Source organism: Microcebus murinus, chromosome 10, assembly GCF_040939455.1.
Source record: "Microcebus murinus isolate Inina chromosome 10, M.murinus_Inina_mat1.0, whole genome shotgun sequence".
Lineage (NCBI taxonomy): Eukaryota > Metazoa > Chordata > Mammalia > Primates > Cheirogaleidae > Microcebus > Microcebus murinus.
In genome coordinates, this window is record NC_134113.1 from 929,838 (window position 1) to 943,583 (window position 13,746).

General features: G+C 61.0%; 1 protein-coding gene across 8 annotated transcripts in view; it reads left to right on the top strand.

The window, feature by feature from the left end:
* Positions 1-12,109, top strand: part of BRD1 (bromodomain containing 1) — a 54,910-nt gene extending 42,801 nt beyond the window's left edge. For 6 of the 8 annotated variants that reach the window (XR_012921353.1, XM_076006903.1, XM_076006904.1 and 3 more), the window contains 5 exons: positions 6,806-6,941; positions 7,633-7,760; positions 8,987-9,096; positions 9,275-9,429; positions 10,762-12,109. Coding sequence is in view for 6 of the 8 variants with exons in the window: in XM_076006903.1 (XP_075863018.1) it covers positions 6,806-6,941; positions 7,633-7,760; positions 8,987-9,096; positions 9,275-9,429; positions 10,762-10,945 (713 nt within the window). In the remaining 2 variants the exon portion in view is untranslated. Of the gene's footprint in view, positions 1-1,838; positions 3,688-6,805; positions 6,942-7,632; positions 7,761-8,986; positions 9,097-9,274; positions 9,430-10,761 lie in introns of those variants that run through there. The other 2 variants (XR_012921352.1, XM_012789590.3) reach the window with 2 other exon arrangements.
* The last annotated feature ends 1,637 nt before the right edge of the window (positions 12,110-13,746 follow it).

The following is a 13,746-nucleotide window of genomic DNA, read 5'->3' on the forward strand; positions in this document are numbered from 1 at the left end:
AATATTTCCTCACTTTTCTGTAGCTCTGTTAAGTGTGCATATGGTGAATTATCATCTACTGAAATAGCACTGGAACGTGGTTCTTAGCTTCCATAACTTCAGTCTGTTTACGTAATTTACCAAGACATCCCTGTGTATTTGTTGCGTCAGCAGCGTGGACAGTGTTTTCAGGGACCGCTGGGCTGGAAGGGCTCGGCCTGTGCTCTGGCAGCCTCCCTCCCTGACCCCTCGGGGAGCCACAGAGGAAGAGCCGCTCCTGCGGTCGTGGCGGCCCCTGGGCGGTACCAGGTCCCGCCTCCAGCATCTCCTGTCTGGGCCCCGTCTGTGGCGTGCTTGTCCTTTTGTTCCGTGTCCTGAGTCAGAGCCGGAGTCCTGCGTGTGTGTCTGTCAGACCTGGATAAGGGGAAGTGCTTTCTCTTCTGGCTGCGCCAGGGTGTGGTGATGCCTCGCACGGTTCGGCCATGAGAGTGAGGCTGGGGGCCGCGCTGTCTCCTGCAGCAGTGAGTGGGCAGTGAGGCCGCGGGAGCCCCGCCGGCTCTGCCCGGATCTGCCTGCGGCGTCCCCGACCCCGGGGGCCAGACCCCGGCGTCGGTCCTCAGAGGCCGCACGTTTCCTGCCACGGCCAGCAGAGTGCGCCTTTTGTTGCTAAAGTCATTTCTCATACATTTCATTTTAATTTGTATGAAAATTTTGCACATAAATTAATTGTACAGAAATTTTTTACCCATGAAAGTTTATTTTGATGCATTCATATTAAATTGGCATTTAAAAATAATTTGATAAAACCTTTTTTTAGTTTCCAAGTAATAGGAGACAATTTAAGTGTTTCATAGGATACAGATAAGGATAGATTAGACTGACTTGTCTCAGTACTTGGTAATTTCTCCTAACTATACTTTGTCGGGGCGTGGTGGCTCACACCTGTAATCCTGGCACTTTGGGAGGTTGAGGCAGGAGGATTGCTTGAGTCCAGGAGTTTGAGACCAGCCTGGGCAACGTAGCAAGACACCTTCTCTACAAAATAGAAAAACTAGCTGTGTGTGGTGGTGTGAGCCTGTGGTCTCAGCTACTTGGAAGGCTGAGGTGGGAGGATCTCTTGAGCCCAGGAGTTCAGGGCTACAGTGAGCTGTGATGATACCACTGCACTCCAGCCCAGGCGACAGAGCGAAGAAAGAAAACAAAACTATACTTTCGCCTTTCTCAGCCAAATGTGGCGAAGACTCTTTCAGCTGGTTTTTAAAGCTCACTGAAAAGCCCCAGTGGGGGTGAATAGAGTCAGCAGGCTGTGCTCTGGGTGCCCAGAGATGGTTCTGTGCGGGTCATGGTGCCGGAGCCAGGCCCCGGCGGGCAGGATCTCTTGGTCTTAGGTGTCCATGTCACACACAACATGGAGCTTGGGCCCACCACCAATTTCCTCTGGGTTTCGCGTCTGTTGGCCACACTGTGCAGGTGCTGTGTCAAGGCCCCACCGAGCAGTTGGTGTCAGAGGCAGTAGCCTCCCTCCCTGCTCTCTGGGGGCTCATTGGGTGGCTTTCCCCAGGTGGCCCCACTGGAGCCTTTGCCACTTGTGGGCTTCCAGCTCTCGGCGTGGTTTTCCTGGCGTTTGGAGCCTCTCGGACTTGCTGGTCAGATGTCCCTTGCAGGGAGTGACGTGTCCCCTCTGTTCCACTTTTCCACTCCTGAGTGGAGTATTCCGCAGGTTTTCAGTGGCGACCGTGAGTCTGAAAGCAGTCTTGCCACAGTATTTTAATAAGCATGGTCCCCATCGTGCGTTTCTTGAAGAGTATTTGTACCCTTTGACCCTGACTGAAATGGAGATTTCTGCTTTCTTATTCCAGAGTGGCAGTAGATTTCAGTGGCCGCATGGTGAACCCCTAAGCACGCTCCTGGGCAGCGAGAGCCTTAGCCCTAGGATCAGAGCCTCAGGAGCACAAGGCATCTGCCGCTGCGTCTGCTCAGCCGGGCGGGCCGGGCGTGGTCTGTGCTGCCAGCTCCGTGCCGTCTGCACCTGCCCCCTCCCGCTGCACGCCTGCGATCTCTTGCTCCAACTTGCAGTTCTTCAGTCTGAGGACTTGCAGTACTTGGAAGCTTCTGACTTTTCCCCAAACATTCCTCCATGCGCTCTGAACTCTAGGGCGTTCTCTGGTGTTCTCCAGTGCACCGCAAGATCCCGTCTTAGCGTGGGAGCAGATCTGCCTGCCCTGAGACTCCCCCGTTCTGAGTTCTCCTGGACGTCACCTCGGAGCCATCCCCGGCTCATAGCTTCCTTCTTCTGTGACTGCCCGTTTATGTCCAGCAGTGACCGCCAGGCCAGCACTTACCCGTCCTTCCTCTCCTGAGACTCCGCTGCGAGATTCTCGCGCGTGTGCTGGGCGGGAGCGAGCGGGAGGAGGCCGAGCTGCTTCTGCCCTTCCGTCCAGACTGAGCGCCTTTTCAATGTTTTCCAGGTTCCCACTTTGCTAATGTGCCAGGTGGTTCTGTCTGGATCCTCCTCACTTCACTGTCCCTTCCTCAGCCGGGGCTGGAGCTGTGCCGAGCGGCCGTCGCGGCACGCAGAGGCCACTGCGCTTTGCATTCTCTTAATTCCCACGGATCTCATTGCTACCAGCGGCCCAGCCTCTAAACACCACAAGCACAGCCCTGGGAGAGGTCTGGGCCCGGCCCACCCTCTGTAGGTCAGAGCCTCCATGAGCCGGCAGGATGTGTCGGCACCTCAGCCTCCCGTGCATGGGTAGTTAGCGGCAGACGCAGAGGAGAGCCTGGTGCTGTGGCCCAGTAGCCCATGATAGCGCAGCCGACACCATCGGACCACGCCGAGTCCCTCCCCGAGCGTGCACAGAGCTGGCCTGTGCGGCCTGTGGTTCGTCACGGTGGACGCACGGTACTGACTGGCTGAAGATGTAGCAGGAGCGGCCTCTTCTTTGTGTCCTGCCTGATCTCCCGTCTCCCTCTGCCTCGATTTCCGTTCCCTCCCGCAGTCGCTGAGCAGCGCTGTCGTCTGTCTTGCCGGCCGCCCCGCACGCCTGCCGTGGCCTCCTGAGAAGTCCTGCTCGGGATGGGCGCCCTGCGCCGTGGGCGCGGGTGGGCATCTGGCCTGGGCCTTGGGCCAGTCTCAGAAAGAGCAGCGTGGTGTGGGGATTTCATATATGATGTTTTTACTGAAAAGTTGAAACACGTACCAGAATGCTGTATTTTTGGCAGCAGTGAAACCACATAACAGAGGATAACGGAGCCACCCGCCACCTTCCGTGCTGTGTGCACTCGCTTCCCACCGTGCGGACACGTCTTGAGCGTCCTGTGAGCCTGTGAAACCCGGGGTGGCGGTGTGGGCGCCGCAGCAGGGCAGGGGTCTCTCCACACCACGTGGCTCAGCCAGCACCTGTCCCTGGCCTCGGGCATCCTGGCGGCCGTTGGCCGTGGAGGTTGGGAGCCAGCTCGGGGCGCCGCTGCCCAGGGCCTGGGCTTCTAGCTGGAGGAGTCTCGGCATCCGCGTGGGTTGGTAGGCGGGGCCAGGGAGGGCCCCGCCCAGTTCAGCGGTCCCGCCTGCAGGCCCTGTGGGTGAGGGCTGTTCTGAGAAGGGGGTTCCCGGCCACAGGAGACTGTCGGGTCAGGAGGTCCTCTGTGGACCCCTACCTGGGGTCGTGCAAAGCCCAGCGGGCGGGGGAGCCTCGGCCGCCAGCCTCATCAGAGGGGTGGGGGCTGGGCTGCTGCTCAGTGGGGCAGAGGAGGACATGTGGTTCCGCCTTTGCTCTTCTGCCTCCTAGGAGGTCGTAAAGGCCACTCGGGGGTGGGGCAGCGGCGAGGGCCCCGACTGTCTGGGTGGGGGGTGGCGGCTCTTTCCCGAGAGCCTCTGCTCTCTCGTTTCATAGTCCATGACTTGACTTTGAGCATTTAAGAAAACTCCTTGTGCTGGAATAGGTGCTGAGCGCCCCTTCCCGCTCTCTGCGTGATTTAAAGGGCGGGGCCTGTGTGAGCGCCTGCTGTTTGCAGATGCTCCGTGACAGGGAGGCTGTCTCTGTGCACCGCATGCTTGGGCTCCCCGTGCTGGGGCCACCCAGAGGCTGGTGTGGGACTCCAGAACCTTCTGGGCCAAGTGTCGTTTCAGGTGCTCCTAGGGGTGCTGAGGGTGGGTACCAGTGGGCTGTGCGGGCCTCAGTGCTTGGAGAATCCACTCCATGGGGCTCTGTTGTCCCCAGGCAGCAGCCTCTTGGGACATGTCCAGGGCCCGGCCTGGATACACGGTGTCCCTGAAGCAAAGGCCAGCCTGTCTCCTGTGTGCGCGGCCTTGGCTGGGTCCAGGATGTGTCTGCACTGCCCGCCGCTTCCCGGGTGCTCGGCTACGTTTTCTGGTGTATGTACATGTGACGTGTCACCCTTGGTGTTGTGTGTCTTCTAATTAAACGCTCAGGAGAATTCAGAGGGGCACTTGATGGTCGAGTCTCTTCTTCCTGCGTTCCAGGCCTGTCCCTGCAGGCGTCAGTGGAGGGACTGGGCCTCAGGTCGCCCCTCTGGCTGACCTGTTGCTGTGGGTTGGGGCTGGGTGTGTCACAGGTGCGGCTTTGCCATGCTGGGGCCACATGCTGGGGCATCGCTGTGCTCAGATGCTCGGGCCCCCATCTGGCATCGCCAGGCAGGTTTGTAAAGGCCTGTGCTGGCCTCTCTCCCCAGCTGGCCGTAGCGCAGGCCCTGGACGTGGCACAATCATCAGACCAGCTGATGACTCAGCCCCGTCCTGTCTGCTCGGCTGGGAAGAGGCTCTGGGCCTGGGGCGTTGCGGGTAGGCGCTGCTGTCGCAGGGGCCTGGCCATGGGGTGTGGTCTGGCCGAACGTTGGGTTGTCACTTGAACCTGGCCTGTGGCTTGGTGTCCTTGTGGGTGCTGGTGTCCATGGAGGGTGCTGGCCGCCCTCCATGATGTCCTGGGGCTTCATCCCGTGGGTGGTGGTGGCCTCAAAGCTTGCCGGCTAGACACTGCCAGGGACAGTGGCCTTGCCCATTCAGGACCCCCGAGACACGTGGCAGGTCCCCGCTCGGGCCCGTGCCCCACTCAGTGATGGCAGATGGCACTGGCTCGAAGTCCCTTCTCTCAGACCTGGGTCCTGGGCCCTGGGCTCTGTCCGACCAGCAAGGTGGGCGGCCTCTGACTCCTCGACTGGGAGGCTGCAGGGCCTCTGCTCCTCAGGCAGCCCTGAGGGCCGGGGCGGTGCTGTCCGCCCTCCCGAGACCCTCCGGGCTTGAGTTTGGGGGCCAGACCCTTGACCGCCGTCGTCTCCTCTGCCAGGAGTGTCTCGGGTGGACAGGAAGCCAGCTCACCCTGCGCTGTCAGCTCCGCGAGGGCTTTGGGGGCTGCTTTTAAATACCGTCCTGTAGATTCTTACTCGTGTCCAAATGCCGAAAATGATCATAACACCCCTGAATACCTGCAGTTACTACTTATAAATGTGAAATTAAGTTAAAATTAAAAACACTAAGCTTCTGTTGAAGGTCATGTTAAGTTCATGTTAAGTGTTGAGCTCAACAGAAACGGGCGTTCTGTCCAGTGGGTTCACTTAAGGAAGCCTGGGGCCTGGGTCTGCTGGGAGCAGCAAACTTGCTCATCCCTGTGTTTGTGTTCTGGGCTGCCGCCAAGGCCGGCTCACCGCCGTCATCTGACAGCGAGTCGTGCTCACCGAGGATGAGGAAGTGCACGGCGCAGTCCAGCCGCTCTCTCAAAAAGATGTCTCCCAGCCGGGGGCGGGGGGTGCCACCTGCGCTGGGCGTTGCGGCCTGCCGTGCTGTGGCCGTGCCTGGCGGTGCCGCTGCGCTCCAGCCGGGCAGCGGAAGAATTCTAAGGAAACACTATATTTGCAGATTTACACGTGTTCCTTTGGAAATAGATTTTTAAATTGAATTTTTCAGGATCAGGTAGTCGGGAAAGCCGTCACTCCGAGAGGGCGCAGGGTGGGCCCCTGGGGGAGACCCCCCACCCACTCTCGTTCTGACTCCTGCGGGGGCCTGCGGGGCCTTGCGGGGCCTTGGCGGGTGTGTTTCTGTTTGCTGACGCACAGTCAGGCTTTTTCAGGAGAAAATACTATGATTCGTTTCTATTAAAAAAGCTTTTCAAACATGGAGAGGATGTGATTGTGTCCTGTTCAGCTGTTTAGGGCACTTGAAACGCAGCGAGCTCTGGCTGTGGGGGGTGGGGCGCGAGGGTCACCTGCAGTGCGAGTTTTGTGTCAACGCCTGGCCCTTGGAACAAGGGTTTTATGTGTGGGTTTTTTTAAACTTAAGCTCTGCTCGCGAGAATGTGTCTTTGTGTGGCTGGAACCCACTCTGGCCCGGGTTCTAGGGGGTCTTGGCTGGGGCGGACGCTGGCCTTGACCGCACACGCACGACAGGTCTGGTTGGCTCGCCCCGTGCAGGGCGCCCTGCGTTGCCTCCAGCGGCCCCACGCAAGATCTGTACTTTTTTAGGAGGAGCACCTCCTTCAGACAGTGCTCAGTGAGCTGCGGCTCGAACCTCCTGTGGTTGGTTATCCTCGTTTCACTCAGCGAGTGACCCCGTGTCCACTGTCTTGCACGGACTCTGCTGGGTGCTGAGGGTGGGCGTGGAGAGCCAGCGCAGACTTGCCACGCGACCCCGTGTCCACTGTCTTGCACGGACTCTGCTGGGTGCTGAGGGCGTGGGCGTGGAGAGCCAGCGCAGACTTGCCACGCACACGGGGTGCTCCTTGTCAGACGCTCCAAGTTTAAAGGAGGAAGTCGCATGTGAAGCGGGGTGAGTCGTGCTGGCGCAGCCGAGCTCAGGGCCTGCCTGCCTGTGTTCCAGGTCTCACCAACGGCTTTGGGGGCGCTCGGAGCGAGCAGGAGCCGGGCAGCGGCCCAGGGAGGAAAGCCGCGCCCCGACGTCGCTGCGCCTCCGAGTCCAGCATCTCCTCCAGCAACAGCCCGCTCTGCGACCCTAGGTGGGCACCGCCCTGCCGCAGCCGGGGGGCCGCTCCCCTCTCAGTGCCCTCGTGAGCAGCGCTGGGCTGGGGTGTGCCCGAGCATGTGTGTGCCCGTGTGTGTGTGTGTGCGTGCGTGTTGCCCTTTAGGGGCAGTGCCCCATGTTACATAATCTGACTTATAGTTTAATCAGAGGTCGGAAAGAAAACTACATGAAAGGTGAACGTTTGTCTATCTGGCTGTGAAGATGAACTCTTACTTGTACATTTATCTGGAGACGGGTCTGGCTCTGTGGCCCAGGCTGGGGTGCAGTGGTGCAGTCACAGCTCACTGCAGCCTTGAACTCCTGGGCTCAGGCCATCCTCCCGCCTCAGCCTCCCGCCGTTTTGGGATCCCACCGTGCCTGGCCTATAGACACGGTTTTAGAGTCTGCAGTTAAAGTGACACTGGGTCCTCCTCTCACAGTCCTGCCTTTAGCAGAACGGCGGTGAGCGCAGCTCCCATGTCGGCTCCGTGTGCTGCGTGCGGAGGCAGGCTCTTCCCCCAGACCCCGCACAGCAGGCCTGGCCCGGCCCTGGGCTGTTAGGGTTGTTAGGTAGGACCTGTGTGGCCCCGTGGGACGCAGCCTGGGGTGAGGGGAGGCCATCGGCAGGCTGGGCTTCCGAGCTCCTGAGTCAAGCCTGTTGACTCCGCTTGGTTTTTCTCCCGAAGTTTTAGCGCGCCCAAGTGCGGCCGAGGCAAGCCTGCCCTCGTGCGCCGGCACACGCTGGAGGACCGGAGTGAGCTGATCTCCTGCATCGAGAACGGAAACTACGCCAAGGCGGCCCGCATCGCGGCTGGTGAGTCCCTCGGGCTTCCGTCTCCTGTTGCGGCCACACATTTGCAGCGTGCGGGGGCTGGGCTCCCGCAGTGGAGTCCTGTCCAGGTGGCTCCGTGCCCGGAGCTGAGCCCGCACCACGCGAAGAGTGAAGGCCATGCTCTTCATGTGCCCCTTTCCGGGCCTGCCCCACGGGGAGGGTTGGTGGTGTGTCTTGGGGGTGGGTGCTCAGGTCCACCCAGCCATGGCCTGGCTGGTCTGGGTGCTGCAGATGGAGTCTTAGGAGCAGTGCTGACTCGGCCCGCGGCTGTTTGTGCCGTGTGACGCTCAGCTCTGCGCGGTCCCTGCACAGCAGTGCCACGGGGGCTGCCCGGGAATGTTTAGGTCGCTTGTCGTTTGCAGCTGCAGGGTGGTGGGTCCCTGATTTCAGACCCCCGGGGAAGTAGGAAGGGGACACACGGGTCTGGCGCTGGCTGGGCTGTTCCTGCCTGGGACTGGTCAGCCCTGGGGACTTTGGGGGTCCGGTCAGTGTGGCTCTCGCTGTGGAAGGCATCTGTGCCGTGAGGGGGGCCTCAGCAGAAACCCCAAGGTGGGGGTGGGGCAACAGGGAGGCTGGTGTGGGGGGCGAGGCCAGGCTGAAGGGCCACAGCAGGGACAGACTGATGGATGAGTGTCGTGGAGGGAGCCTGTGGCTGCTGTGCGGGGCAGGGGGACCTTCTGTCACCAGCAGCCAGTCTGGGCTTGGGGGCCCCACAGATAGCTGTGGCTTCTAGGAGTGCCGTGGCCGGGCGCAGAGGGAGGGGTGGGCTGAGAGCCCGGGCACAGGTGGGAACAGCTGGTGGTATCTCTGTGCGGGGAGCCAGGATTGCGGTTTTGAATTTGGGGTGTCTGTTTCGTACTCAGTAGTGAGTTAGGAACGTGCTGGGAGCCAGGTCTATGCAGTGAGGGCTTCATGAGTGGGCGCTGTTGGGACCTGGAGCCAGAGGCCTTCCCGCTGGGGGGGTTGTGAGGTTCTGCAGGTCAGTGAGAGGCGAGTGGGGCCCCTTGGGCTGCAGGGGGACCGAGGGGGTGCACAGGTCCTGGACCCCCATGAGAGGGGCAGCAGGGCGGCTCCCTGGCTCCCAGGCCCTCCGGTGGTGGGTATGTGACTGTCATCCTGTTGGAGGAAGGCCCAGAGCCCCGTCCTGCTGCCGAGCGGGGCCTTAGGAGCACCTGGCCTCCGCTGACGCCCCCTCCTTCCTTCCGCAGAGGTGGGTCAGAACAGCATGTGGATTTCCACCGACGCGGCCGCCTCTGTCCTGGAGCCCCTGAAGGTGGTGTGGGCCAAGTGCAGCGGCTACCCCTCCTACCCGGCCCTGGTGAGTGGCGCCTGGCTGGGGACCCCAGGGTGGCCCTGTGCCTCGGGTCTGCAGATGCCCCGCCCACGGGCTGCGCCTGCCTGTGCAGCTGGGAGGGGTGGAGGGCGGTGGGGGTGCTTGGCGAGTGGCTCTGGGTGTGAGCGTGCAGGTGTGACCCGAGCATGTCCTTCACGGACAGATCATCGACCCCAAGATGCCACGAGTGCCAGGGCACCACAATGGCGTCACCATCCCAGCTCCTCCCCTGGACGTACTGAAGATTGGAGAGCACATGCAGACCAAGTCCGACGAGAAGCTGTTCCTTGTCCTGTTTTTTGATAACAAGAGAAGTTGGTGAGTCGAGGCCGGGGTCGGTGTGCAGTCTGCAGGCTGGGGCCGCGGTGCCCTGGAACCTGCCGCAGAGCCTCCACGACGGCATCTGCGAGACCGGCGGCCGTGCTGCCTGCCGGTCCTCGTCCTGCTGCTTCTCCCCGCTGCTCACCTCAGGTGCGCACAGCAGTCCTGGGGGCCTGCCTGGAGTGCCTGGCCGGTGTCACCTGGGGCTGGCTCTTCTCCACCCAGCCCTGCTCAGACCTCCACCCGGGCTGCTTTTGCCCAGAGCATGTGGGACCCCGATATGCCACGGTTCAGACCTCTCTGAGTGTGGAGCACGCGTGACAGTCCATGCTGCCTCTCCATGGGGCCCTGGGTTGTGCTGCTCACAGGACCCACGGTCCCCAGAGCTGCCACCCATAGGACTCGCCCTGTTTGCCTGAGGCACGTGGGGCCTGGGGGGGGGGCTGGTGCCTTGTGGTTCCTTGTGGAGCTGGCTGCCCTCGGTGTGCCTGGAGCAGGGCTGGCAGTGTGGGGACCGGCCTCTTGCCGTCTCTTCCCACCCGACACCGCTGGCCACTTGGCAAATGCTCCTCATCAGGCCCTGAGGGGCTCACGCCGGCCATGTCTGCAGAGGGCCTGTCGTAGGGCCCCCAGCACCGTCCCTGGCCCTCTGTGGCATGCGTTCCTGTGTGCGTGCGTGCCTGTGTGCGTGCGCGTCCGTGCCTGTGCGCGTGTGCCTGTGTGCGTGCGCGCCTGTTGCGTATGTGCCTGTGTGCGTGCGCGTCCATGCCTGTGCGCGTGTGCCTGTGTGCGTGCGCGCCTGTTGCGTATGTGCCTGTGTGCGTGCGCGTCCATGCCTGTGCGCGTGTGCCTGTGTGCGTGCGCGCCTGTTGCGTATGTGCCTGTGTGCGTGCGCGCCTGTTGCGTATGTGCCTGTGTGCATGCGCGTCCGTGCCTGTGCGCGTGCGCGCCTGTTGTGTATGTGCCTGTGTGCGTGCGCGTCCGTGCCTGTGCGCGTGTGCCTGTGTGCGTGCGCGCCTGTTGCGTATGTGCCTGTGTGCGTGCGCGTCCGTGCCTGTGCGCATGTGCCCGTGTCCGTGCGCGCCTGTGTGGTGATGACTTTGGACACGCAGGCGCTGGGAGGTGTTTTGGAGGCAGAGGAGGAGGAGGGATGGACAGTCTCGTGCCGTACCCTAGCCCTGAGGGGTGCGGGGAGGGACCGTCCACCTCTGTCTGTCCCCGCAGGAGCCCCCCACCCCCCGCTGTTTCGAGGGCTCCTCCAGGAGGGCGGAGCGTGTTCATGTTGACGTGCAAACAAGTCTCACTTCCTCGTTTTTTCCTTTTAAAAAGGCAGTGGCTTCCCAAGTCCAAAATGGTCCCCCTGGGCATCGATGAGACGATAGACAAGCTGAAGATGATGGAGGGGAGGAACTCCAGCATCCGCAAGGCTGTGCGCGTGGCCTTCGACCGCGCCATGAACCACCTGAGCCGCGTCCACGGCGAGCCGGCCAGCGACCTCAGCGACATCGACTGACACGGCTGCAGGCGGCCCTGGGCCTGGGCCTGTCCATAGTGTGGATAGCTGTACATACCTGTATATTGTTCACCACTTAACTTATTCTGATTTTTAGGCGTAGTTCTTTAATTCTTTTTCCCGGGGGAGGGGCGGTTTTACTTCCCGGTTTCCTGCGAGACCACCTCGTCTCAGCACTGTGCGGTGGGTGGCGTGTCCGGCGCGCGGTGTGGGCGCAGCCACGCGGGGGGTGCTGCTGTGTCACTTTCTTTGATTTGTAGCTTTTTTTAAAAAGACTTTTGAATGTTTAATAATTTTGTAAATCATACTCTTTACACAGAGTACCACTTATTTAATAAGACGGGATGTAAATTTACAATGACAAATGTGTATTTTAAGAAAGAAAATGACATTATTTTGATGGTACTTTGTGGAAGGAGCAGAGAGTGAGCCTGCGCCGTGTGCGTCACTCGCGAGTCACCAAAAACACCCGCCGTGCTGGGGGGCGGCGCCTCCTCCCGCCCGCGGCCCGCAGCCCAGACCCACGGCACGCCCCAGCGGGTTATTTATTGTAGAAAGTGTATTCATTTGCTTTATAATGAGAAATAAACTTGCAAAGGTCTATCGACATGCGTTTTCATACAGGCACCTGCAGGTGGGCGCGGGTGGGAGCGGGCATGCTGCGCTGCGTGCTGCCCTGGCCTGTGCGTACTTTGATTTTGTAACTTGTAACCTTCTGTTTACAATGAGGGGCTTTCTGTAACTCGTTTTAATTTAGAACACTTTGGTAGCAATAGAAACTTTGGATACATTTTTGTATGGTACATGTGATGTATATAGAATTAGTACTTTATTTTTATTTTTAAGAGGTAAAAGCATTATGTTAGGGGGGAAGAGTAGGGTGGGTTTCCAAATTTGCATTTTTTATATTAAAAATAAAGTCAAGATTTGGACGGTGTGGCCATTTCATTCCTACATCACCAGAAGGCCTGGGGCACGGGGCGCCTGACCGGCCACACACCCTCATCCTAGAAGTTGTCTCGGGATGGCGGTATTTATTACTTCACCTGATCATATTTTTATTTTAAAGTTATAGTCACGCAAAAAATTTTAAATGTTTTTCTTTTAAGTCTGCATTGTTGTAATATCTCCATAGAAACCTGCAAATAAAGTCTTCCTTTGGTAGTTTGGTGCTGTGTTTAGCAGACGCTTTCTGTGCCCCGTCCCCTTCCCGCCGCCTTCTCTCTCCACCCGGAAAGGCTGTGAGGCCTTGCGTGCGGCCTCAGGTTGGCTGACCTGGCCCTGGCCCCCCGGGGAAGGAAGGGAGCAGGGACCGGTGGAGCCCTGTGGGCCGCGGGCGCTCGGGCGCTGGGGCGAGCATCTCTGCTGCCGCTGAGCTCTGCTGGGGCAGGACACGGTTCCCTGGGCGTGCTGTGGCGGGGGACTCTGCCTCGACCTACCGGCTCTGAGCAGAGGGAGAGGTCACAGATTGGAGCTGCTGCTGCCTGGTGCGTGCCTCGGTGGCTGGTTTTCGACTTCCGGTGGGTCCTGTCCTGGGACAGGCTGCTGGGGTCAGAGTGGCTTGGGGGGGTGGGCCTGGGGCTGCAGGCGAGTTCTCAGCGCTCCCCCCCCCACTGGTTCTGGGAGGGTCCCTGGGGTCTGGAAGCTGTTGTCCTGGTGTCACCACGCCCTTGGCTTCTGGCTTGAATTCCGCCCTGCCCCAGCACCCCCCCAGGTGCTGCTCTGGGGCTTCCGGGAGCCTTGCCAGCCTGGCGCCCGATGGGGCTTCCCCGGAGGTGCTCAGGGTGGGGAGGGGAAGCTTCCTCGCCTGCCTCCTGCTCGCAGGGGTACCTGTGGGCGGATCCCACGTGTCGCAACACCTGGTCTGCTGCACGGGCCCTGCAGACACTTCTGCTGGGCTGGCTGGCGCAGCCCGTGGGCTTTGTCCACGAGGCGCGAGCGCCTCCCGTGGAGCCTCCCTCTCAGCCGCCTCTGCGCCGAGCTCCTGCGTGTTCAGGCTTCCTCCGCCCCAGGGCTCAGACCCGTTTCCGGAAGTTTCTAAGCAGTTACCCGTCGGGGTTCTCTGCTGCCCCTTTCGGTGTGGAGCCACCACTCACTCACCCGTCAGCTACGACGATTCCCAGCCGAGCCATCGTATGGTTTCCGTCCGCGGCCACACCCTGGTTGACAGCGTGCCGGTCCCAGGAGGCAGACCCTCAAACTCCAGTTTGGGGACGGTCACGACCCTGGGGCACGAGCGCAGTGCGTGACGCCGGCCAGCGGGAAGCGGGGTGCTGCTGCTCGTGGCTCGAGGTGGCATCTCGAGTCTTCACCTGCCGTGACGGTGCGCCGGGAAGCAGGTGTCTCGGGAGCCCAGGCGGCCGGCGCGCTGGCCCCGGCGGCAGCAGGGACCTTCCTGAGGGCACCTGGTGCGCTGATGGGAGGAAAACAGCGAGGCCAGTTCTTCCACCTCCGCGCAGCCCAGTCCGCGATCCGAGAGCCGGGGACCCCCAGGTGGGGGCCCCAAACGCACCTGTTTCTTGTAGTTCCGGGCTCGGATCGCCGGGAATCACAACCGAACCACTCAAGCCTCTCACGCGAGAGCGAGGGCGTCTGTTAGCTGGGAAGGAGCAGGACCCGGACCCTGGAGATGGGGTCGGCTCGGGGGCGCCAAAGAAGACGGAAGTGGGAGCGCGTCGCCGCTGGAGCGCCACCACCCCCCTCCCCCGCCTCCCCCGCGACCTCGTCTTTGCAGGGCGCCCTTCCCCCGAGACCCGCCACAAGCGCCCGTCACTGCTAGGAACCCACTAGGGACCCACGGC